This window comes from Perca flavescens, chromosome 20, assembly GCF_004354835.1.
Source record: "Perca flavescens isolate YP-PL-M2 chromosome 20, PFLA_1.0, whole genome shotgun sequence".
Classification (NCBI taxonomy): Eukaryota; Metazoa; Chordata; class Actinopteri; order Perciformes; family Percidae; genus Perca; species Perca flavescens.
In genome coordinates, this window is record NC_041350.1 from 5,232,908 (window position 1) to 5,260,167 (window position 27,260).

The 27,260-nt window shown below is 40.2% G+C and overlaps 1 protein-coding gene across 1 annotated transcript; it reads left to right on the top strand.

Moving 5' to 3' along the window:
• Positions 1-26,957, top strand: enpep (glutamyl aminopeptidase). The gene is made up of 21 exons (XM_028566261.1): positions 1-720; positions 3,972-4,113; positions 5,070-5,204; positions 5,331-5,451; positions 6,795-6,949; positions 8,597-8,710; positions 8,823-8,957; positions 9,070-9,135; positions 9,254-9,319; positions 10,011-10,171; positions 11,761-11,843; positions 13,392-13,528; positions 14,419-14,474; positions 14,566-14,716; positions 16,583-16,656; positions 17,163-17,267; positions 19,130-19,303; positions 23,627-23,767; positions 23,840-23,921; positions 25,112-25,299; positions 26,825-26,957. Exons 1-20 carry the CDS (start codon positions 92-94, stop codon positions 25,256-25,258), a joined length of 2,874 nt encoding a protein of 957 aa, XP_028422062.1. The 5' UTR covers positions 1-91; the 3' UTR covers positions 25,259-25,299; positions 26,825-26,957.
• Positions 26,958-27,260: the final 303 nt, after the last annotated feature.

The window sequence follows — 27,260 nt, forward strand, 5'->3', positions numbered from 1 at the left end:
TGACTCTGACTCCAGGTCAGCTGCAGAAACCTGGAGAAAGTCGTGCTTTAGTCCTGCAACGTTTTTTTTTGCAGGTTTGGGAGTCACCGACATGGATAGCATGGACATGGAGAAGCCACAGAAGCGTTACTGCATCCGCGGAAAGCATGCAGTCATCATCTGTGCGACGGTGGTGGTGTGCTCTTTGGCAGTGGGCCTCGGGGTGGGCCTCTCCAAAGCAGACACCACTCCTACACCTTCCACACCAGCCCCCACAGCAGGGCCTACCGTGCCGCCGCCACCGCTCAGAGGGCCCTGTGCGCCTTCCACTGACTCCAGTGGAGACTGGAAGAATTTCCGTCTGCCCAGCTACGTGAACCCGGTCCACTATGACCTGCACCTGGAGCCAGACCTGGACGACGACATCTACATGGGTACCGTGGACGTCCACGTGGAAGTCAGCAAGCCCACCCGCCATCTGTGGCTACACATTAGGGAGACGTTTGTCAGCGCTGTGCCCAGGCTGACGATGCTGGACAGCCAGGGGGGCAAGAGGGAGGTGGCAGTGAAGAGCTGCTTTGAATACAAAGACCATGAGTATGTGGTGGTGGAGGCCGCAGAGGAGGTGCCGGTCACCGGCCCAGGAGAAGTGTACGTTCTCAGTCTGGACTTCCAGGGCTGGCTCAACGGCTCTGTGGTGGGATTCTACCGAGTCATCTACACCGAGAAGGGGGTCACAAAGTGAGTTCTTTGATTTGGTTTTGTCATTAATAACATATGAATAACTCTAATGTGTTCATCAACAAAACAAATAGAAAAGAAAGTGTCTTGATTTTGATTTGATTTCTTTATTAATCTCGAAAACAATCAACAGTATGCTGTAAAAGAAGAAAAACAGCAGATTACAACACAAAGAAAGCACAAAGAAAATCAATCCGATTTCGCCAAATAACAAAAAAACAGGGATACGTTTGAGAGGAGCAGGCAGAAACATAATGCTTAGTCCTGACCCTACGTTACAATATCTTATTAAACAAAATTAGATGTAGACAGCTTCAGTCATTTAAGGAAGTTGCTGCTAACACTTATTTTATCTCACTGTATTCAGCAAAAAAATAGATCTTTATAACACACTTTAATGTAGTAGTAAGCAGCTTTTATTCGTTTAGAATATGTATTAAGCAGCAAAATATATGAGACAGTTTTATACCCACATGTGAAGGATTTGTACAAAGTTTAATGGTGCATCTGACTCAAATATTAACACTCCAATGAATGGGCATGATCAGCGGTTATCAGCCTCATAGATAAGAAAGGGTCTGCTTCACATACTATTAAATTCAGAAAGCCGTTATTATATATTTATTGGTACCGATCGCTGTTAGCTTGGTCTGGTTTGCCTTGACGCTCTCGGTCTCAGTTGTGAATTCAAAAAAAAAAAAAAACGTATTAATAAAAAAAGATTGGGGCATAGGCGCTATGCTTTATGAACGTGACGTACATAAAGTTTAAAAAAAAACTCACCACGGTTGCAGTTTGGTTATGTTTAGGCACAAAAACTATGTAGTTATATTTAAGCACCGAAAATACTTAGTTAAAAGATTGTGGTTCAGGTTAAAATACTTAAATCTTTTGGCGTTAGTTAAGAATGCTACATATGTACATAACGTTACATTAATGACCTGTCTAAGAACTCCAATAACATGTACAGTATTGAGTCAGATGCTCCATGCAACATGCTGTTATCATTTCATTGTATATTGATCAGATTTCAGTTAATGATGATGTCTGCTGTGCATCAAATGAACGGAAAACACCAGCAGAGGTTCTGTAACTGTGTTGACTGAGGTGTTTTCCATATCAAAGGGCCAAATCCCACTCTCGCCTCAGTTTCCCTCTCTTTCTTTGGTCTATTTCTTCTGTATAGTTGATTAAAGTAAGGATTAATCAAATCCTCACCAAAGTTCAGATACTTTGGTGATACTTTTATCAAAAGCCAAAGTCAGGCTAAAGGTTTGTCAGTGATCTGTCTCTAGTTGGAAATGACAGCACAGCATTTTTTTTTTCTTGCTGTACTTAAAAACCAAATATATAACACTGGTTACCATGTAAGCTTTTTTCTATAACAGCAATCATTAACTCCCAGTCAAATATTAAAAAATAATTATAATGGCCATTTAAGTTAAGGTATATCTTAATAACATATCAAACAACAAGTGACAGCAATTTTTCATAACAGTACATTCATTCCAAGCTTGAAGGTTCATTCTTAATCTTGGAAAAAATAGTTTGACAAATCAAAATCATGTCAAGGTCCACTTAGTGGCTTTTCTGGAGCTTTAACTGTATCACATGGCCTTCTTTACTGGATGGAATCTTCTCAGTTGTCATGGACATTTTCAGGATAATTGCCTGACATCTGGCGCGTGGCTCACAAGCCGGATGTCCCTGACCTTCTGCTCTGTGTGTTGCCGTTCTCAAACTCTGTTCTTTCGGGAAACAACAACAGACTTCGAGCTAGCAAGCGGAACGCTGTTTTGAAGAAAATTTGGATCGTGCAACAAGGCAGGTCTGCTTGGTTCTTTCGGGGAATGAGTGTAAAGATTTGCAAAGAATGTTTACAGCATTTCCTCTCTAATTGGGACATTTTGGGACCGTTTTATCGGACTATAAATATTTGATCAAATAACAATACATTGTTGATTTACAACTTGGCTAGATTTTTTGGAGTTAGTGCAAACTTATATTTTGGTTGAAGTGATACTCCGTACAGAATCAATCTTTCGAGAAACAACAACAACTCTTTGGATGCAGCAGTTGAATGGAGAGCAGCTGGGCTCAGCTTGGATTCATATCAGTTACAATGGATTCCAATGGTGACACATTGTTTACACTGCAGAAATAAATGATCCGTCTACAGAATCGTTTCACACCACTGCAGAGACACAATCTACTTCAGTCCTGTACTGTATGCTCAGTATGTTCCAAACAGCCATTGTTTCATTGGCTAAATACACTACCTCAAACATACTGAGCAAGTAGAAGGACCGCAGATATGTGAATTATGCTGCATTATGGACCTTTGGATACCTTTTTGCCACCATGAAAACTTAGCTGACATAAATTCAGTATCACTTAAAATTTTCGAATTTGGTAAAAGTCCTTCCTAAACAGTCAAGAAGTTTGTCGTAAAACTGTTGAAGTATAAGACTAAGAAGCTACTAGGGTGACCCAAAATCCAAGCAATTGTGCCGAATCCCGAATCCTGCCATAACTGTCCAGAAAATTTGAGCAAAGTCTCAAGAGCAGACTCTCGAGTAGTAACCGGGAGAGTTTAACTAGGCCTACAGGTCCCTCCAGCCACACAGAAATCTAAACCTGTGTTCAGTAGCCTACTCTCAGACATGACCCAACCGTTTCTACAGTCGATATTTAAAGCAGCTGGGATGCTCTCCCGGCTGCTGCAGTCGAGTTGTCATTGTGTTTGTTTTGTTTGTTACATAAGGACACTTGTGTTCATGATTTTTTTTATTTTATTTGTATTTTCGGGTCTACATGACAAGACAGTTGAATTTCTGAATAAAAATAAATAATTTTGGTGGCTTGGTGCCGAGTTTTGAAATTCATGTTAAGTGCAGGCAGCCACAAGGAGTAGTGATTGGACTGGATGTTGCTGATGTTAAAGCGCAGTCATTGTATTCGTTTTATTTGTTTCATGATGAGACTTGAGTTCATCATTTTAATGATTTTTTTTATTTGTATTTTCGGGTTTACATGACAGACAACTGAATTCCTGAATAAAATCACTTTAGAGCGGAGTTTTGAAATGAATGTACATCATACCCTCCCCCTGATGCAAAATGCAGAGGTGATCTCATCAGAGATGACAAACTTGAATCTGAAAGTATTGTACTTGTAGAGTATTAATCTAAACAATGTTTGGGGTTAAAAACTCCAAAATTGCAATAATCTGTCCTTCTTTTGATCACCAGAAAGATTGCTGCGACTGATCATGAGCCAACAGATGCTCGCAAGTCATTTCCCTGCTTCGATGAACCCAACAAGAAGGCCACCTACACAATCTCCATCACTCATGATGCTAACTATGAAGCTCTGTCCAACATGCCTACTGAGGTAGGACTCAAATCAGCAATGCTAAACATTAACATTAATACATAGAAATTAGATAATGTTGGAATTACATTAAGGTCACCCATATTAGGCATGCTTGCCAAAATGAGTTAAAGCAGGGGCTAACTGTTAGCTTAACTCAATTGAAAGTACATTTTTTTAACAAAAACACTTGTAACAACTCCAGCCTCAAGCCTCAGACTTTAAGCATTCTATGGTGTATGTATGTAACCATTGTGTTTTTATTTAGGACAGTTATTATTTTACAGGTTTCTGGTTTCGACACTATTCCGTATGGAATGGAGTTAGCAGTAATCAGCTAGCTAGCCTGGCAGAGCATGCGCCCCATATACAAAGGCTAAGTCCTTGTCGCAGCAGCTGCAGGTTCAAATCCAACTTGTGGCCCTTTGCTGCATGTCATTCCCCCTCTCTCTCCCCTTTCTTATATTCAGCTGTCCTATATAATAAAGGCTTAAAATGCCCAAAAACATCTTTCAATCTTAAAAAAATAAAATGTCTGCCATGGAAATAGTTCTATACCAGCATTTCCTTTTTGTATTGGGTAAATTCAAGTCATTTTGATGGGCTTCATCAGCAAAGGGTTTCATTCTAGACAAAATCATGTGGTTCAACTAAATTTAACATTAAGTCTCAAAATTCACAGCTCCACTAATAACTACTAATACTTAATGGCTATGAATTTCTTGTACGTAGAGAGTTACTAACTGTTAAGCAATCCTGTTGGACTGAAGAATGGTTGCTGTAGGTGAAAGGAGCATCATTCCTCAAACTTCCCCATGGTGGAGGGGAAAAAACAACAAAAAAGAAAGGGGTAGCCAGGCTTGGAAGTGAACATGTTGAATACTAAAAACAGAGAAATCAATCTTGTCCCACTGTTTTTGGGCCAAGCTCCACAGTCTGAGTGACATCCCCATTAACCTTTTCCTCTGCCTCTCCAGGGAGCCCCTAAAGAACTGCAAGGCAATAAAAAGAAGACCTCCTTTAAGAAGTCCATTCCAATGAGTACCTATTTGGTATGTTTTGCTGTGCACCAGTTTGGCCATGTGGAAAGAACTTCTGCCGGAGGAATTCCTGTGAGTTTCTTTACAACAAGTATTGTGGATGAATAATTGTGGTTAAATGAACTTATACTATACTATTATATTTATACTCTCAGGCAAATGCCAATACATGCATGTGTGTTCTGTCTTCCGTTATAGTTGAGAATCTACGCACAGCCAACTCAGTTAGGAACTGCTGAGTATGCAGCCAACACAACCAAGATCATCTTTGACTACTTTGAGGAATATTTCAACATGTCTTTCTCCATCGATAAACTGGGTACGTTAAGACTGTATGACCCCCATAGGGTTAGGCATGTCAGATTTTTCTCTGTGTCCCACCGTAGCGATCTCAGTTAGATACATACTTTGTTTTGGGGGTCCCACTGTTTTTCAGATTAGAATGACTAAAAGGTCCCCGCTATGGCCCTCTGGTGGATACAGGTTTGTTTCACAGGGGGCCAAGTACTTCTTTGAGTTTACTCAAACTCACAGACAGAGCAGCTGTAAGAAGTAAGGGGACAGCTCATTGTCAAAAAGGTTTATTATGCTCACTGCTATAATTAAGAATTGAAGAGATTCAGGTAAGAAACACAGAATCTTGAATTCACTAAAAGTAAATGGCAGTTAAGGCAGCCATTACCTAGTCCATATCCACGACGAGACTAGCCGTTACCAAATTCAGTGGAATAAATCTTCCAAGGTGGTGAAGAAAGGGAATTTTGGCGAAAAAGACACATGCCTGAAGGCCGAGATATCTAACTCCAATTACTCTAATTCCCGCATATTCGTTGATAGAACTTATGGATACCAAAACTCAAGGATCAACTCTGAGACGGTAGATTCAGGTTAAGAAAAGTTTACTGAGTCCAGCAGTTAAGTTGTAATCACATATGTGGGTTCACAAAAAGACACCGAGTATCCCTAGATTCAGACAAAGGAGTCGGAGCTCGGGCTAGAAAGGTTTCTGTCAAGTTGTGAGCTTCATTCTGCAATATCCCCCAACCTTTAACCTTTTCCTCCATGGGGTATAGTCCTCCTGTCTCCGGGCGGATTCTTCTGTTGCCACACACACACACACACACACACACACACACACACACACACACACACACACACACACACACAGGGTTGGGTCCTCTGTCTGGTGCAACTTCCTCTTCTTGTTCTCGTAACCTTTAAACAATTCACTTTTATGCTATATAAGGCCTAAACTTAAGACTTAAGCTTCTGTGCATCAAGAGGTCACCCAGAGTACTTTTAACCACTTCCTCAATTTGACAACACACAGCTCTTTTGCAACTAGCACATACACACACACTCTTAACAAAATATTCCTACAGTGGACATCATGAAAAATAACTGATGGTGGGAAAGTGTCTTGTGCGCTCACAGGTTATTTTCCAGAAGTATCTCAACAAACACATTAGAGGAGAGAAAGATTACTTTTTGTGATGAGGGAGGGAATTTTGTTTTAATAGTGGTGCTGGAGGAAATACCACGTGGTTTTCTAAATCCAGTTTTTGAATATCATTTAATAAAATGAGGAAATCTCTGGGGATAAAGAACGTCCATTCACACAAATTATTGAGGCAGTGATACTTCTGTGCCGTTTTGATCCAGATAAGATAGCCATCCCTGACTTTGGTACTGGTGCCATGGAGAACTGGGGCCTCATCACCTACCGGGAAACCAACCTGCTGTATGATGAGAACCAGTCCTCGTCCTTCAACAAGCAGCGAGTGGCCAGTGTTATCGCCCACGAGCTGGTTCACCAGGTACCACTATCTAGTTCCTTATTACCTTCTCTGCTTTGTTATTTTATTTTGCTCAGTCAGAATTTTGAAGGAGTATGCAAGACTATACATCACATGCAGGTTCCTTTTTATCCGCTCGGTTGTGTTGCATAGGCCTATTATAGGACAACGCATTCTCATGAACAGGTTCGTACAATATCGTACGATAAACTTTTTGTCGGCTTAACCTTATTTATCGTAGGTTTATCTTACTATATCTGAGAAAAGGTTGCAGTTAATTTGAAGCAACAAAAGGTGACTGTCAGCGTAAACGTGAGAGTTAAGTTTAGCCACCAAACTGGCTAGAAAAAAAGATTGTGGTTTGGATTAAAACACCGGTCCCCTTAAGTAGTACTCCCGGGACCAACATGCTTTTCCTCAGTGAAAGTCTTGTGTTTTTCTCTTAACTTCTTCCGGGACACATACTCATCTCCCCTGCTTGAAAGCCCTGTGGGCTCTAACCAAGTTCAACCAAAAATCAGTTAGAGAATAAAAGCTCAAATATAAATATTCAAATCAGGTAATTCTGTCCAGCAGCACCTTTCTATAATAAGTGACTGTTGTCTTGCACTGGCACAGATATAACCTCATACAGAGGTGATGAAGCTCACTTAGACCAATGTGTGAAGACTGAGTGGCGGAAATTCTTTTATCTCCATTTCCCACACGGATGGAAAGATCCATCATTTAAAATGAAAAAAAAAAAAGAGTTTGAAGTTCAGAATTGTAAATGTTTAACACCCTTCATGTGCTGTTGTTCAGGATTTTTATGATGCACATCTTTCCGAGACATCAGCTGTTTTACTATGATGGGAGATAAGAGGCTTTGAGGCCGTCAATAAAGTTTTATGAATTCTTCAAAGTCACCTGAGGGATCAGCAGTGGTTTAGTTGTCAGAATATGATGATGTACAACAGTCTTCTGCTTTTATGAGGCCCACTCACATTTACTGGAGAGTAAACTTTTATAGTTATATACTGTATACACAAAAGTCATGGTGGGTTGCCAAAGTGGGCACCTGTTGACAATCAGAGGCCTCATAGGCCCAAAGTCTATTCATGTCTGTTTTGTGTTATTGAAATCATTTCAATTCAGCACTCTCTTTTTGAGCACAAATACCATTTCAACTTCCGGTTAGGCACGTGATGGCGCAGAATGTGAGGTAGCTCCGTTTGTTCCCTAAAGTTATTTTTAAACAAGACAAGACCCCCAGTCTCCTGGGATGATGCTTGAATAATCGACCTATGAGAGTGTTTTTTCATGGGAAGTTGTAATATTGTACTTTTTTTGTAAGTCATTTTGTAAGTCATTTTAAAGTCATAAGTCATTTTTATTTCAGTTTTACAATTCTATATCCACATGGAGTAAATATTGTATTCTGGGAAAACTAGCAAACAGCTAGTTAAAACATGAGCAGATCGGAAAACAGGGAGGCTTCTTACAAAATATGATAAAAATATTTGTAAAACAGGGGAATACGATATATAATATCGGTCTCTTATAACTACCTGATTCTCTCTGCAGGCAGTTGTAAGAATGGGGCCCATGGCTAATTTTAACACCCAGTAATCCCCTAGCAGGTTAATTTGTCCCTTTAAATTTCCTTTGTTTGAAAATTCATTCTTCCAGTGGTTTGGGAACATTGTGACTATGGATTGGTGGGATGACCTCTGGCTTAACGAAGGCTTTGCCAGTTTCTTTGAGTACATCGGTGTGGAGAAAGCTGAACCTAGCTGGGGCATGGTGAGTTCTCCTTTAATAAGGCACAACCAATAATCCCACTGACAGTAGTGACCAGTGAGTTTGAGGACTTCAGTACCCTAAAAATCGCCCCGTGTCCTCCCTTGGTATACAGCGAGACATCATGATCATCAGTGATGTGCTACCTGTCATGGTGGACGACGCCCTCCTCTCCTCTCACCCGATCATTGTGAGCGTGTCGACCCCGGCAGAGATCACCTCTGTGTTTGATGGCATCTCATACAGCAAGGTACGACTGCTGGAAAACCTCATATCAGTTACATTACCAACAAGATACAATGTATCACGCATACCATGCAACAAAATACTATTTGTAACAACAATGATCCAACTTCATCCAGGGAGCGTCCATTCTCCGGATGTTGGAGGGTTGGATGGGTAAAGACAAGTTCAGAGACGGCTGTCGAGTAAGTCACACGGTTGCAGCTTCATCACGGAAATCTAACAATGGATGATCATACAAGTTTCAAGTGGTTCAGCAGCTGATTGATGAAAGCCTGTTTGTTTCTTGTCTTCTTTCACCAGAAATATTTGAAAGACTACTACTTCAAGAACGCCAAAACCGCCAACTTCTGGGCATCTCTCGCCGAAGTATGTTTGAACTATATTGGTTTTAAACCTTAAAAACTGTACAAGGCCAGATTAATACCCAATTATTAAAAGGAAATATTTAATATTTTGGGAAGAAATGCTTATTTCCTTTCTTTATGAAAGTGAGAAGTAGTGATGGCCAAATTAAACTTCATGAAGCTTTAAACCAAGCGTGCCATATAGTTCAATTCAATTTAGTTTAGTGTCAAATCATAACAGAAGGTATTTCAGGACAACTTACAGATAAAGTAGGTCTAAACCACACTCTTAATTTACAAAAACCCAGCAATTCTCCCCAAGAGCAAGCATTTGGTGAGACAGTGACGAGGAAAAACTTCCTTTAAACAGGCAGAAACCTCGAGCAGAACCAGGTTCCACTGAGTCTAGTAGTGTTCGAGTACAGAATAAACCCACATGTCAGAAAGTGTGTTCATTTTTAATACATAATATTTTGAAACATTTAACAGAACCAGGCTAATTGTTTACCTGCTTCCAGGCTGTATGCTATGCTAGGCTAACCACATCCTGACTCTAGCTGTCTTAATTAACTCACAGAGAAAGATTGATATTGATCTGAACATCTCACTCTCAGAAAGAAAACAAATGGGCTTGTTTCCCAAAATGGTGGAATATTGCTTTAAGTTTTGTGAATTTGTCTGAACAATATCCAATTTCTTCTGTCTGTGCCCAGGTGAGTGGGTTGCCAGTTGCGGACGTAATGGATACATGGACCAAACAAATGGGTTATCCTGTGCTGGACCTGTCTTTCTCAGACATGAATGCCAAACTGAGCCAAAAACGATTCCTCCTGGATCCTAAAGCTAATGCCAGCGAGCCTCATTCACCTCTTGGGTCAGTGAAACCAACAAGATTAAAAACGCCTCAGAGCTGTCTAATTAGGATTAGAATGACATTGTCCTATTTTAGCATCATTACCCATCAAACAAAACAAAAAGTCCAAAGGCTGCCAGATACTTCGTCAGCTTCAGCTGTATTTCTATTACGACCTAATCATTAGGTTATTTCCAATTAACAACTTTTCATCTGATTTACTATTTCAGGATGGTGCTTCCTTTCTGATGTTTGCTTTGTTGTCTTTCACGTTGAAAGAAATGATGGCCAAATAAAACTTCATTAACAATTTCCTTTATTTTCTGAGCCCAGTAGATGGCGCTCTCTGTCCAACAAAGGGTTGAAAGCACACTGAATTGCCATTCCTTGAGCCTTTTTGTTTAAACCAAGTCCGCCATCTAGTGGGCTCAGCAAATAAATAATATGATTAATGAAGCTTCATGTGGCTTCATTTGGACATGACTAGTTAAAAGCCACTCTATAGAATTATTAAGACATTTAAGTTTAATTTTATATTTTATTATAAAATATTATAATTAGATTGTTTATTCAGGATAACAGGCCTAAAAACTAAATACTGTTTTAGAACCATCTCAGTGAGGTACTACAATATAATAATTTAGTTTTAAGAGGTAATGGAGTTTCCGTGTTGGAATTTAGATGAATGAGATGATAAAATGACACAATCTGGTCTTCTAACAATCTGTAGCTACATCTGGGTTCTGCTTTAAGAACCTGCCAGTTCACACCAATGCGGTGAGACGAGATGAGGTTATCATCTCCGTAGCAACGACTCTTTCTACTAACGACCGACTTTTCAGGCTTTTTTGTAGCTCGATAGGTCATTTGTTGTGTCTTAAAATATGAATGAGGATAGCGATAGTGCGATACTTGCTACAGTTGCATTTCTAGTGATGAATCGGCAAAAACAACATGTTATGTCTCAGATTCACTGCTTTGCTCTCTAGCTCGCTTGACCCCATGCCATGTTCGTAGGTACTCGTGGGTGCTCGTTGGTGCTAGTGAACCCAAAACTCTGCCATTTCGACCAGTTGACAGTTTGTAACATAGAAATAAAATGGATTATGGACCATTTTATTTCTATAGTTTGAAGCTGACTCGACCAGCTGACTTCTTTATTGGTTGTTGAAACAGCTGACGTCTCTTACGTTCTAAAACCAGCCTCTAGAGATTAACAGCTCAGACGCCATCAGCTTGGGTCGAGCTGCGACGGGCCGGTTCAGAACGTTCTTAAACAGTTTCATCTTGTTGCGAAACTTCTGGTCTACTGGTCTGAACTGGACTTTTAAGCCCCTAACTTTACTTTAATCTGTGGTAAAGCCACTCTACACTTCCTGCTCAGCAGCAAACAGCAGACAGACACAATTAGAGACTAGCTGGTGTACATTTAATAGCTGAAAAGACAGATCTTTCCTCAAGAGTTGGTGGAGACCAAACTAGAGCCAATGATGAGGGCAGCTTTAATGAATCAAATGCAATTCTAAGTTTTAAGATGGCCTAAAATAATTGTATATGTGTAGGTTGTGTATGTCAGGGCATTAATAACAATGAATGTGTTTTTGTTTCAGGTACAAGTGGACCATTCCAGTCGAATGGCACTCTGTGAAAAGCAACAAAAATATGTTGACGATATTTAACAAGAGCAACACAGGTATAGTATGCTCAGCTTAAGTATTTTTTAATTGTGTAATTATCTTGAAAACATTGAAAATAATCAAAAACATTTAATCAGCACATTGCCTTTAAGCCAGCCAATGACTAATGGCAAATGTGATCCATTTTCTCACTAGGATGAATTATATAATAATTGGCATTTAGTTCTTTCATAAAAAAATAAGACCTAACGCTCTCAACTCACGTTGAAACTTAGAAGACTTCAAAGACTGCTGGATCCTTAAGATAATATATAAAAAAAGGTAATTTGGACAGCACTCCAAGTTAAACTTTTTATTGCCACACAGACATTTGCCTAAGCGTCCAGGTGGCAATACAAAGTACAAATTTAGTTTACATTTAGTTTTTTCAGCACATCAAGACAAATACAAATATAAACAGGGTTTCTACAGGTTTCACCAAGTCAACTTTAATACTTTTTGAGACCTTTTTTAGACCATTATGAATGAAATGTAATACATATGTCAGAGTCTGGAAACATTGTCTGAAACAATTCCCAGATTTCCTCAAAATTATTATAGGACTGGTGTCTAGAATGGCTGCGAAATAAGTTGCATGTTGGTGTCATTTGTAATCATAATACAGTTAATTATATTTGGACTAGCAACAGAAAGAACTACAACACCACAGAATATGAAAATTAAGACATGTTAAAAGTTATTTAAGACTTTGAACAAAATACTTCCGCAAATTTCAGACTTTTTAAGGCTAACATTTTGATTTTCAAATTTTAGGCTTTTTTAGAGACTTTTAAAGAAAGTAGATGACATTTGACATATGTCACCTAATAGATGGATGGGAAAGAAATAAAAAATAAATAAATAAATAAATAATTAAAAATATGTACTCATTTTCTTAGTAAATAAACTGAAGAGGGTTTCTATTTTATAGCAAAAACTGATCAATCCAGCCAACATGTCCGTTTTCACTCACACACTAACAGGCTTTTTACACGGGAAGCGATCGTCACACTGTCGCGTTCGTGCTCGTCAAACGCACACGCCCGCCTGTTGCAAGAGTTGAATTGTGTTGAACTTGTCCCTACGCGAGCGACATGCTGTGCAAATCAATGAACAAGTGACTGATTCTTTGTTTGTGAGTTCACTAAAATATAATTTGTGAGTTCTAAACAGTTATCAGGACATAGACAGCGGGGCTTTGGCTTGTCAGAGCATCGGCACAAGACTGGATTTATCGGGTAGCATCCGTAATTTGGACTAGGCTAATTTAGCTAACTTTAGCTATCAACAATAACAGTCCGTGGTTAGTAAAGACTAGGGTTGCCACTATTTTTTATAAATCGACCTATGATTGGGGATATATGATACCACAGTCAGCTAATCTCATTTAGTTGTACGGCAGGGATACAGTAGTGAACAGAATCCCCATGGTTCCAACGCACTGAAGCGTTGTCCTTCACACGAGGAGCGTAGCAGACCCGGCGGATCCACGCGACCACGCAGGCGAAGTGTTGCTCCCCGTGTGAAAAGCCCTTAACGCCTTCTTGATGACTGTTGGTTTTCAGAGCTTGTCATCAGTGACTACTCGGCCTCAGAGGATGGGCTGCTGAAGGTTAACAACGATCACATCGGATTCTACAGAGTCAACCATGACGAGCACATGTGGAATGCTATCAGTCAACAGCTTCAAAACAACCACTCGGTAAAGCTGTCCTCAGAGACCTGCAAACACACTGCAGTGCACGTCTTTCACCCTACCCAACACATTCTCAAGTTTAGTTATTTTGTTTTCGCTGCAGACTATTTCTAGCTCGGTATGTTTAACTGCTGACGTTGGTCAGCCTCATTCTTACATTGGATTCAAGTCTTCTTGAAGATGTTTACATAGTGAACTTTGGGTGATTGCACGGTTAGGGGGCTTTCACACCTACATTGTTTGGTCTGGACTTATGGACTTTTCAGTTTGATCCAAACCAAAAATTTAAGGTGTGAAAACTCTCTCGGGCCACTTTCCGGACCAATCCGCCGGAATTTGGTCCAACGAAAAGAGGTGGTCTCTGCCCGGATCAAACTGTAACCATAGCCTACATATGTAATGTAATTCATCCAAACTACTTATAACATGCGGAAGTATGTTCTTGAAGCAACAGTATTATACTGTGACTTAAGACATTTTTCTCATGACTCATAATATTACAATTTAGACATTTCAATTTCATTTAATTTCAAAACTCTTGAAACTAATTTATTTTTTAAATATTACAATCATGTTTTATTCTTGTAAAATTATATATATTTTTTCTCTAGATTTTATAATTTTATTGTGGAAATCTCTGTCGCACTATTAACCTAACCCAATCTTACTTTTTAAACTGCCAGAAACATTATTGAAAGTTATATAGCAAACATTTTATGTGATGCTTTTCACCTTTGATGCTAACTTCTCAGCAAAAGAGTAAGTGACCTTTCATGATACATACATGTTTTGGTGTCATTGTTCCAATATTTCTTGGAAAGGCTTATTAACACCACACTCGTCAAAGAACTCACTGTGTTAGTCTTCTGTTTGACTCCGTTATATTTCTTCGACAGGAGTTTGATGCAGCTGATCGCACAAGCTACATTGATGACGTTTTCGCTCTCGCAAGGTAGGATTCCACCCCCAAAACACGCTTTATGAACATCCATGACATCATATATATATAGATATTGCAACTACTCTTTCATTTCACTATTCAGGGCAGATGTTATAGATTATGGTAATGCCTTCAATCTTACCAAGTACCTGAAAGATGAGACTGAATACATAGTCTGGGAACGCGTGGCCGCCTCTATCGCGTATGTTCGGGACATGCTCTCAGGCAATGAGGCGCTCTACCCAAAATTTCAGGTAGGGGAGCTGCTAATCCTTCTATGTGTTGAGCTATCACATTTGGAAAATTAAAAACTCATTAACTTTGAAGTTGATCTGTGATCTAAAATTTCTAGAGAAAAAAAATCAACCCAAATGTCTTTTTTTGCTGTCTATGTATGTGACATTTAAACACTTACATAATAATAATCATCCATCAATCAATCAATCAATCAATCAATCAATCAATCACCTCAAGACTAAAGGTAACCAGGCTTCAGTCAGAGGCTGCAATTCTTTAATTTCTTAGATGCAGTTTTAAAAAGGTGCTATATATAAATATATAGTTTGTATTGTTATTAGTAATACTTATGGATCACAAGATATACTTGAATTTTTTTATTTTAACTCTTAACTTTACTTTGCTGTGTATTTGGGCAGCACGGTGGCCCAGTGGTTAGTGCTGTGGCCTCACAGCAAGAAGATTCTGGGTTCAAATCCAGGCCTTTCTGTGTGGAGTTTGCATGTTCTCCCCGTGTCTGCGTGGGTTTTCTCCGGGTTCTCCGGTTTCCCCCCACCACTAAAAAACCCTCCCCCTCCCTAACTAGCTGATGTGTGGTGAGCGTTCTGGCGTCGTAAGGCGTTGTATGGCTGCCGTGCATCACCCAGGTGGGTGCTACACATTAGTGGTGTTAGAGAGCAGTCCCCCCCTCCCCCCAAATGCGCTTTGAGTGTCTATGATAAAGCGCTATATAAATGTAATAAATAATAATAATAATAATTTCAAGTGGGATGTCTAATTTATCTTCCTCTTATTGAATCACACCTGATGAGTGCAACATGCAGTGTCATGTGGGACAGGCTTTTAGTCTTCTGATTGACGCACTCATTTGCTTAAAATCTGTTATACAGTACAATAGCGTCTGCCTGGGGTTAAGTGAAAGAAACTGCCACAGGAATTATACCCAAACAGGGCACAGGCTGGGTTCTCAGTTTTCAAATGTGAGCATTTGACTAGTCGCTTTGGTGTCTAAACTTAACTGTCGTCAGCGTAAACGGTCACCTTCTGTCAGCTAAACTTAACCCTTACAGCCCTTACAGAGCCCTGTACCCTGCTCACAGTTTCTTGGCTAAAATGATCAGTTTGTCAGAAATAGTTTTTTTTCTCCATTGTTTACCATGGTATAGTTTTCAGTCGTCTCTGCTCTCTGGCTGTAGTCAAGTAACTGTTGAGCCATCATACTATTAAAAAGGTCACATATGATGCTGTTTTCTGTCATATCTACAATGTTATAATGTTGGATTTTCATGTTAAATGTGTCCAAATAATGAGGTTCATATATTTTAAACATCCCTATGAGCTAAAACGTTCAGATTTCCAACTATTCTAATAACTATATATAATTAAAAAAAGCCTTTATTGGTGATTTTTCACGGTATAAAGCCCTGCTATATACTCCGTTGCAGTAGCTCCAGCTTCAACTAGTGAAACACGGAGCAGAGGAAGCGCGCTGGCCAATCAGAGCAGACTGGGCTTTTTCGGGAGGAGGGATTAAAGAGACAGGCGCTACTACAGAGTGTCTCATACAGAGGGTGAATACAGGTTGCAGCAGCCATGGGCTGTATGAGAAAAAAAATTTTAACATTAAAGCATGTAAACATGTTCAGGTACAAACCCAAAATGCAAGAATAATCCTGAAAATGCTATATAATAGCTGCCCTTTAAAAAAAAATCCATTAACTGCAAATTGTAAAAAAAAAATAAAGAAATATACACATTAGTGTCTAATGGTATAGTAGAAACCTCACTTCTTGTTCCTTTAAAAGATACAAAGTGGGTCAGTAAAGGTTCTGTCTAGTTCCTTAGTGTTAATCAAGAATCATGTTTTTGTTTGTTTTCTCTAGAGACTGTTTCGTGACCACGTCAAAGTAATCGCAACCCAGCTTGGATGGACTGATAACGGCACACAGACGCAGAGGTACCGCAGGAACAGTGCCCATTAGAGTTTCATACTACGTTCCAGAAAACACCTTAGATCCTTCCCTGATCTCCTCTGCAACGTACAGCAGTCATTAACCCTCTGAGACCCACATAGACCCATTTCTTTGTCTTTTTTTGGAGGGACAGGGGCTCTTTAGGGGGACATAGCAGGTCAACAGTATATGAAGTAGCATACATCATCTGAAAGCTGGGAATCTGAAGATTAATTTGAAATGCAGCTCAGTTTTTCTAGTCATACATCTGTAATAAATTTTATGTTTTGGTTAGGCACTTATTAAAAATGCACTCTTGTTACACAGACTTGGTGCAACATTTAACCATTTTTGACCACTGAAGATTTGCTTAAAATGGTCAAAAACCCCCTCCAAAACACCACACGAACACACCAAGATCTTGAGGGACACCATAGAAAAAACCCATGCTGTGAAACCTTTGATATTTGGAGAGTTTCTGCAAGAATTGCATTTTTCTGTGATTTGGCAGGTTACTGAGGGAGACTGTGCTCAGCATCTCTTGTCAGATGGGAGACCAGGAGGCTCTGGATGAAGCCTCTCGCCTTTTTGACCAGTGGATTGATGGAAGACTCAGGTATCACCACACCAGTCTTTCCAAACTTGACATGTCTCTGGGTTACTTGTGCTCAATTTTCAGCCAAATAATTAAATATTTTAGCCCTTGTGTTGTCTTCCTGTTGACCTGCAACTTTTAGGTTTTTACGGATGAAAAAAAATGTCATCGTCGTCTTTTCCCAAAGTTTTTGAAGCTTTTTTTCCTCCAATTATTTTGTCACTTTTTACAATGTTTAAAATAGATCACGTGTCAAACTCAAGGCCCGCGGGCCAAATCCGGCCCCTTGCAGATTTAAATCCGGCCCGCTTATCAATTTGGGTTCACAATAAATGTTGGCCCGCCTAGTTGTGCGCCAAACAAAAAACACTGGAAAGTGTTTTTTAAACTGTAATTACCTGCCATTCAAAGCAGAATATTGTAAATCTCCGACTCTGAGACTCATAAATAAAAGCAGAGTTTTCATATTCAGGCTGTGAAACAGGTTGTTGTTAAACTGTAATCATTGTTTTGCTTGATTTGCTAAATTCTACGATGGCTAAGGAACTCTTTTGATGACTTTTGTAGGGCTTCATGTCAACAAAAATGTGACAAAAAGCAACAAATTTACAAAAAGGTGACAAATGTCTGAGAAAGCCACAGAAAAGTCAGAACAAAAACAACAAAAATGAGGAAAAAAAGATACCAAAAAGGTTTAAAAAAAGTGACATGCAGTAACAAAAGCACGTCAATAATCTCTCCATGTCTGGCCCTCGGTGTGATTCTCTTTTCCCATTGTGGCCCTCTGGGAAACCAGACCCCCCCTGGAATAGATCTTAGCCATTGTTTTCAAAAATGAATCACAGTTTAGCAGCTATCAATATGACCGTTAAATCACAAACAGAAATAAAAAATTTAATAGTAAAATATAAAATAACAAAATAGAAATTTAAAAGTATTTTCTGCACTTTTTTGACATTCCCCCCGTTTTTGAAGCTTTTTCTGACACGTCACTTTTTTCACCGTCCTTCAATTTTTTTTTTCAAATGCTATAAAATTCAAATTCAGTGAAAGTAGTGAACCTTTTTAGTGAATTTATTTTACTCGTAAGAGCTGCATGGAGCCATCCATGCAATTTGTTTTCAACAATTTGGTTGAAAGAAACACAAATTTCTTTGACCACAGGACAACTGGAGTGTTCAAAGGACTATAGTGTATTTTTTTTTGTTATCAATCATTTGTATAACCAGCAGACTGGACATCAAAACTATGTGACATCCAAATATATTATAAGAAACAATTTCTCTTTGATTCCGACACTCAAACCAAATATTTACTGTTGATGTGTCAAGTAGCAAGAACATTTTAGTTTAAAATGGTGCTGTAGGTAGGATTGTGAAGATCCAGGACTTAGCCAAAAAATTTGAACATCGACAACTTCTCAGTCCCTCCCCCCCTTTGTGCTAAAGCCCAAAAACTGTCTCCTAAGCCCCTCACCCCACAAGGGAGAATGAATGTGTCTGCATGAGCAGTGATTGACACACAGTTAGACACCCCCCCCGGCCCTGATTGGTGCATCTGAACAGGGAGCGGTGGATTTTTGCAAATCGCACTACAGGCTGTAGGTGGTGCCAGAGGAGCCGGATTTCTTTTTTTTTTTAATGACCTGCTTCATGTAGTTCTACTGGAAAATAGGGTCAGTTTCAGCAAATATGACAGAAAGTTTTATAAGTCTTATCTACTGCACCTTTAACTCCATTGCGTTGCAATATGATTACACGGTGCCACCCTTTTAACATTAAACCAGTTTTCTATAAGAACGAGAAAAGCAACACCACGAACAACATATTGTTGGTTTTTTCTCTGGTAATGACATTACAACTTCTTGACCTTCTGTCCTGCAGCAGTGTAGCAGTGAACCTGAGGCTGCTGGTCTATCGCTATGGCATGAAGAACTCAGGCACCGAAGCAAAGTGGAACATAATGTTCCAAAGGTACAAAGATACTTCTTTGGCCCAAGAGAAGGAAAAGCTGCTGTACGGACTTGCATCTGTGGAGAATGTGGAACTCCTAAACAGGTAATTGAAACAGCTCAATTTACAGAGTGGTTTAAAAAATGCATTTAAGAATGTTTTTCTTTATATTAATAATACATTTATACAGCACCTTTCATGAAACCAAAGGACACTTTACAGAATAACTGAGGCTAAATTAAGCTAAGGGAGGTTGTAGGCTGTGGTGAACAGGTGGTTCGGGTAGGGCCTTTCTGTGTGGAGTTTACATGTTCTCTCCGTGTTTGGTCCGATATCCTTCCACCATAAAGACATGCATGCTAGGTAACTAGGACAGTTGTTTGACAACACTCGTCAAAAAGAGATATTACAAAATTTCATGAGACATTTATTTACTATTTCATTCATACATTACCCTACTTTTGTGAACCCACTACTTTTGTAAACTCATTTGAAGCACCAAAACTATTGAGTGTAGTAGTATTTCTTCACTAGAGATATGAGAAATTTCCAAAAGCGAACATCATCTTTTCAGCTTTAGGGCCAAATTGTCTCTTTACACATTGCTCTGGAACAATTTTGGGCCTCAGTAGACAGAAAGTTGAGTTTGTTCTGAACATTTTGAAATTAAACACATGGGGATCAGGTTATATACAAATACCCTTAAAAGGTGAATTTTAAACAATATGTAAAAATGCCCTTAGACATTAATGCAGGGGTGGGGAACCTTTTTGACATCAAGGGCCATATCAGTTTTTATGACTTGTTTTGCGGGCTGCATTATTTATTTTTTTTGCCACAGTGCTGAGCACACACAGACACTTTTTTTATCCAGGGTTAAGACCACAACAAAAGAGGGCATCGAGAGATTGGATTTTAACTCAAATGTGGATGAGAGAGTGCAACATGGGACCAAGTCAGTAACCCCCGGCTGTCGTATATTTGCAACGTGTCTGAGTGCAGTGTCGCAAAGTAAGAATGGCCCTCTCAAGGAAAGAGGAAGCAGCCCTTTTATTTGGACACCTGCACACAGGTGCAGCTCGTCAGCTCATTAGCTCCTGAGGCCTCCTGACACACCTGTACACGAGACAGACAGAAAACGAGCAGAAGGCCGTCACACTATAGACCTTTTTCACGGCAGACATGTTGACATGTCATAGAAAAAGCACAGGTGTATTCAAAACCATTAATGATGGCTGCATTCCACTTAGGAGAGACCCTGGTATTAAACCATTAATGATGGCTGCATTCCACTTAGGAGAGGCCCTGGTATTAAACCATTAATGATGGCTGCATTCCACTTAGGAGAGGTCCTGGTATTGGGCATGCTGACTCACTGAAACAGCTTACTGGAACACTTGATGGAATTGAGCCATCGTTAAGGTTATCAATTTCAGCTGTGCTTTTCCAACTATGACAAAATAGTCAAAATGTCCGCTGTGAAAAAGGTCCATTGTTATGGTTATATTTAATGTTTGTTTTTTTGTTAATGCCTCTAATGCTGAAGTTTAAAATTAGGCACTAATTTACCTTGATCTTCTGTAGCTTGGCACCATCTCACGCCTACACGCGCCTGCTGTCTAGTGAGATGGCTGGAACTGCTTCTTTTTCACTAGGCCTCCGATGTTGGATGGCGTTGATGATGATGCTACTCGCAGTTAATTTTGAGCGGAACCGAGATTTTGCAAGAGTCAGTTTTGAGAAGAATTGCTCACAGCAGTAAGTTGTGCCAAACAAGGACGCAAATTTCAGTGCATGTCTCCTGAGACTAGAAAATCCTTCAGCACGCACATACAGTTTATAAAACTCAAGCAGAGGGAGGTTGTTGTACTTTGCTTTGAGCTCGTCATTGCTTTGCATGCATCAGTGATTTCGTGTTGCAGGTTGTCAGGCACGTCAGCTGGTTCCACATTAAATGGCGTTGCAAAAATGTTGAGTTCCTTTACCTTACTTTTCATGTCCTGAAACCTCTCACCGAAAGCATGAAGGAGTTTGGCGCACTCAGCTGCATATTCAGATGTTACAGCAGGCTTCTGTTCTTGCAAAGTAGGAACATGCACGCTGTTGCCCTTTACCAGTTGCATTTGCAACAGCTTTAATTTAGCTTCAAATGATTTCACATTGGAGACCAGAGCGCTGACTAACTGGTTGGGACCTTGGAGCTTGACATTTAGCTCAGAAATGGTAATGTCCACCATGAATGCCAAATCACACAGCCACTTGCCATCACTGAGTTCATTAACAGGCTTCGTATCCATGAATTGTTTTACTTCTTCCCTCAATTTGTAAAACCGTGCGAGCATCTCTCTACGACTCAGCCATCGAACCTCACAATGGTACACCAGAGCTCCATATTCCGACTCAAGTTCACTCAAAAGTTCCTTGAACTGGTGGCTATTCAGCCCTTTACTTTTGATAAAATTGAATGAATTGAAAATTGAAAATTCTCTTCGGATAAATGCGGTTAATCCCCTTTGACCGCCGACCATGGCTGTGGCTCCATCCATCACAAGGCCGCTTAACTTTTCAAATGGTTCATAGCTGAAATAAATCCTCTCCTTTAGTAGTGCCATGCATGGCTTGCAGTGAAAGCAAGTCCTCCGTTGTATTGAACTCCGAAGTAGTCCCACACACAAAAATGGCTAATTGGGTAGTATTTGTAATGTTTGTTGTTTCATCCCAGGCTAGCAAAAAACGCTAAAAATTCTGTGTTGTGTCCTTCAGTGTTTTTTCAATATCCACTGCCATATCTGTAATCCAATCACCAACAGTTCTTCGCGAGAAACTCACGCTTTGGAACAATTTCACTTTGTCAGGTGCAAGCAGTTCTGCTGTAGCAACAAGGCACTCCTTCACAAATTCCCCATCTGAATAAGGTTTGGCAATTATTGGTTAATTGGTGGCAATTAGCTCACTCACCACATAACTTGATATTGCTATAATGTTATCTCTGTCCAAATTCGGTCTGGTGAAAGCTGCCTGTTGGGCACACAAACTTAGCAGAAGTGCGTTTATTTTATCTCTGCGTACTCTTCCCTTGCAACTCACTTAGCCTAGCATGTTTAGTACTGTAGTGATGTTCCAGGTTGGCCTTTTTCAGTACAGCGAGCGACTCTCCACACTCCACCCCTCACTTCAACAAAGGATGCCATGCTAGCCGTCAGCGCACAGTTAGATTTAGGGCATGTGACGTGACTCTCAACATTTGAAACAAAAAGGAAATTAAATTATTTTTCTCCTTTATTTCGGACAAAACTAATCGCCTATGCTTGTGATTTGTAAACTATATTTCTTTGAATTATTTGAAAATATAATTTTTTACTTTGTTCCCCTGCCAAATGGCCTTTGCCTCCACGGGGTGAATCAAAGTCTTTGGCAGGCAAGGTGTTCCCGACCTTAGCTTTAGAGGGTTAATCAACATTTCTGTAAATGCACCAGTGTTAGCCAGTCAGCTGCTTTTCAACTGTTACCTAGCATGCGTGTCTTTATGGTGGAAGGATATCGGAGCAAACACGGAGAGAACATGCAAACTCCACATAGAAAGGCCCTACCCGGACGGGGATCCAACTCTGCTCAGACCTGTGACGAGATCCCATATTTGTTTAGGCCTGTACCTGGGTTGTAGAGCCATGGTCTTTTCTCAGTAACTACACCCCAAACACGAATCTGTGTGAAGCCTGGCATCTCCTAGCAAAGAGATATTTAATAGTTTTTTTGTGTCTTGTGATGAATGTGTCTGTTGTAATGGCACCAGAGATGAGCCAATAGTAGATGGACACTGGGAGACCCTTCTGTTACCTGTAGGTATGAGGCTTCACATACATTTGATTTTGGGATTTGGCTTAACTTTAAAGCTCCACTTGGCTTAATTACCCAAAAATTCTGTGGCTGAGATCTTTGAACACAGAGACATTGCTATTTGAGCAGTCAGACGGGTTTAAACAAGGCAACAGTTTTGCTAGCTTACCTCTCGATTTATTTGAGATCAAACTGAGCCGGTTACATTTCTAAATTCATCATTTTAGCCATTCATACAAACTAAAACAGCAAGCAAAAGACAGAATTTTTACCCAAAACCTACACTTTTTCAAACGGTTTCCAGGGTGTAAATCTCAAATTTGGCTCAGTGTTTCGATGTGCACAGCAAGTTTTTGTAAAACAATGACGTCAGCCAGCCTAATGGGGCAGATGCTAAATCACACCCAATTCAAGTGTCGACTTCAACACATGGGCTTCCCTTCCTGTCCATCATTGCAACCGAAGAGCGTAACGGACTGTGTGTGCCCCTTTTTACCGTGATAAATCACCAATAAAAGCTTCTTAACCGAAAACTACACAAATGGACATGCTCCGGAATGTGAAGAGAATAACCTGTGTTCTGTCAAACAGGCTCCTGGAGGCTACTAAAGATGAGACTGTAGTGAGGAGTCAGGATCTGTTCACTGTGGTGCGATACGTTTCCAACAACCCACTGGGGCAAGTCATGGCCTGGGACTGGACCACACTCAATTGGGACTACCTGGTCAACAGGTCAGTGCAACAAGGTCTTGACTATGTTGTATTTTGCTTATCATAGTACTAAATTTTCTTTTTTAACAACAGGTACACCATCAACGACAGGAACCTTGGTCGCCTACTGGGTCGACTCAGCACCACCTACAACACAGAGCTCCAGCTGTGGAAGGTTGGCACTGTCCTTTGTGCAACTTCCTTGCACTTTGGTTATCATTATTCAAAAACTACTGGTGTCTTTTTTAGCTTTTTGATTTGAACATGTTTGGTTTTAAGCAGTTTTATGCTTAAAGCTTTTCAGCTTTAAGCAGAAAACTGCTGTAAATTTGTCTTCAAGGTAACATGAACAGTTTTAATTATTTTAATATTATCATTCTATTAAAAATCTTTCTTTAAGTAATAAATTTTCCCAGTTGGCCTCAAAGGTGACTGTGAACACAGGCTGTGGTCAGTTCATATTATATATTACGTCACAGGGGATTACAGTCTTCAGCAAGTTTTTCTTGCCGGATAAATGAATCCAACGATCCATAGAAACTTCCCAAACTCATCACTTCTCTGAAATGCTCAGTATGTTTCTAACACAGATAACTTTGTCAAAATATGGTTGAATACACGGCTTCTGTGCTGTTCTGTTGCCTGCCATAACCCTTTAATGTGTCAAAATTCTGCCAGAAGTTGTGTTTTTAGTTAGCCTGGGTAAACCCTGACGAACTTCCGGCAAATTTGAGATTTGCTCTGCAAGTCAATCTGGCCAAGAGCCCATTCAAGCCCATTTCCAATTTTTCCAAATCGAGGCACCAATCACAACCGTTGAGGCGGGCTTTACACGATGACAATAGCGCAGCGACGGCGAGCAGCTTTTTGTTTACATTCAACATGACTGCCACAGAAGCGCAGCAACCCGTGGATGCCGCTGTCGCTGCTATGTCACCTGGATCTTTGGTCTGATTGGTTGAAGGACTATCCAATTGCGCCCAGAGGCATTTGAGTGGCGTCCGTTGGTAATGCCCCTTTGGAAATGGGCTGTGAATGAAGCTTGCCCAGACCCACTCTCAGTTACAACTGAGAAGGGTCTGGTGTCAACCAGGCTAGTTTTTAAGTCATATTTTGGAGGACATTATTGTTTAAAACAAACTGGGTGGATTGAAAAGTTTGTATGGTCATTGTGATACTTTTGACCAATTGTTAAAAGTTGGACCATTGCAGTTATGAATTAAGGCCTTTTTTGGATGAGTATTATGATGGCTGAACTGTAGATACAATGTTTGATTTTGTGATATAGTTGGAGTCAAAGCCAGTAGAGGTTGACAGTTTGTTTTCAGGCTTCCTGAAACATATTTCTCTGTGCTGTTCTTGTAGATGGAGCATTTCTTCAGACTAACACCAAATGCCGGTGCTGGGGAGATGCCTCGGAAGCAGGCGCTGGAGACCGTGAGGAACAACATCGAATGGATCAGGATGAATGAAAACGAGATCAGAGGGTGGCTGGAGACCAACTTGGTCTGAAACGGCACCAGTGTAAAACACTGCAGGGATACAGAAATGCTGTACGGGTACAAAACCAGAGCATCCACAATCCCCTGTTGATACATATTGTCACTGTCGGTCAGAAACCTGGTATCTCCATGTACATTTTTGTCATATTGTGCATCAATGCTCTTGATCACCGTTTATGTCTGTCTGTGGGTAACAAATATTTAAACAGTGACGAGGCGATTCCCGCTGACTTTGTTTAAAGTGAATAACTGTTTTGGACATACAAGGTTTTCACCTGACAGCGATAAAATTTCCTTTCCATAAGTCCAGGGTGAGGTTGGGCTTGTGTTCTTTTTAGAGGGCCGAAGCAGGGGACTGTTGATCTGAATTAGAAATTGAAAAACAAATAATCTTACTTGTAAGTAATGATGTTCAAAGGAAGCTTCATGAAGCATTTTCTTTATTGTCTGAGCCCACTAGATGGCGCTCTCTGTTCAACAAAGGGTTGAAAGCACACTGAATTGCCATTCTTTACAAATACAAATACAGGTAGGTGTTCATATAGCTTCGTTTGGCTTCTACTGCAATATAAACTGACTCTGATAGTTACTGATCCCCATGCTGTGGCCTTCAGGCCCGTCCACACTGCTAAACGATAACTATAACAATGTGAGCATCCACACTGCTGAACGATAACGTTCTGTAAACAGGGGTGTCAGGCAAGGACGCAATGCACGCTCCAGCGATGTGAGATTACAGGAATGTCTGTAGTAATTAATATAATAATTAAATAATTCAGGTACATTTTAGGAACCAAAAAAAGTCTACCGGCAGTCCCTGGGGCGCGGAGCATGCTGCCTTTTTCTGGCAACAGCGGGCGCACAGCGCTACATAGAGCCGGAGATCAGAGTAGGTGGACGGGTGTCAGATCTGCATGAGCACCGGAACAAAAACACAGACAGTGTGATAATAACACCCAAAACACAAGATTCAATCACAGTGAATTTGAATTATCAGTGGTTTCTGTGACATGAGACATAGTTTAGAAGTACTGATGTTTAAAATACACAGAGCTGAAGGATCGTAGCCCTGTAGAGATTGGAAAACTCACGTCAAGTCACTACTGCACCTGCGTGAAAACAAATCTCTCCGCAGTGCCTCTCTCCGCCTTGCCATGTGGTAAATTCAGATGGATTCTGATTGGCTGTCGGTGTTTCTATCGTTCATCAAATCGCTCTAAAAGTGATCCCAACGATATTGTTCGCCACTGTCGTTGTAGTTGTGGTGTGGACTCCGCCATCAACTGGAGTAAAACGTTTTTTTAAACTATATATTTATAGTCATCGTTATAGTTATCGTTCTTGGTGACGGCCCTTTACAGTTCAACATCACCATCATGTGGCTGGGAAGGCATCAGCTGCCCTTCTTTTTTTTTCATTGAAGCCCTTTCCATTTTCGGTTCATTTCTGATCTTGTGCTCACCACATGAAGGATATTTATGCATCCCTTTTTGTCCCTGTACTTTAAACATTTTTAGTAAGAATTCTTCAATATATTTTTGTAAATTTTTAACTTGTGGCATTGATTTTTCCTCAGGGAGTGCAACCATGATCCTTCCCTCGGTGCGCAGCACACAAAGACTCAAAGTACACCCCACTCTCTGTGCACTAGTATGTTTATTTGTATTGATGATCAATAATGCAAGTGTAGAAGTCTTTACTTGCTGGAGATGAAGAGTTGGATGAATAAATATTTACTAAAATTACTTTGTATGCATCATTACCTTTATTTCTTTGCCTCTCCATATGTTTTCTTTAGCACTCGCAGCTGTCTGTACAACTCTTGATTGTTGGATTGGAGCGCGAAGAGCATGTTTGCATGTGGAGTATGCTCCTCAGATCTTTCTGTTGCATGACTAAAACAACTTTTGAACATACACACGTTCCACCAAAACAAGTTCCTTCCCAAAGCTATTTTGCAGAGGCACCGGGGCCCATGAGCATTGTGATTAGTTTAACGAAATGCCAATAAA

What these genes read in the sequence shown, in the direction of transcription:
- enpep (XM_028566261.1), top strand. Translation starts at nt 92, where the DNA reads ATGGATAGCATGGACATGGAGAAGCCACAGAAGCGTTACTGCATCCGC. An exon ending in CTGAACCTAGCTGGGGCATG is followed by an intron (nt 8,711 to 8,822) that starts GTGAGTTCTCCT and finishes CTTGGTATACAG; the next exon opens with CGAGACATCATGATCATCAG. An exon ending in ATGGCATCTCATACAGCAAG is followed by an intron (nt 8,958 to 9,069) that starts GTACGACTGCTG and finishes AACTTCATCCAG; the next exon opens with GGAGCGTCCATTCTCCGGAT.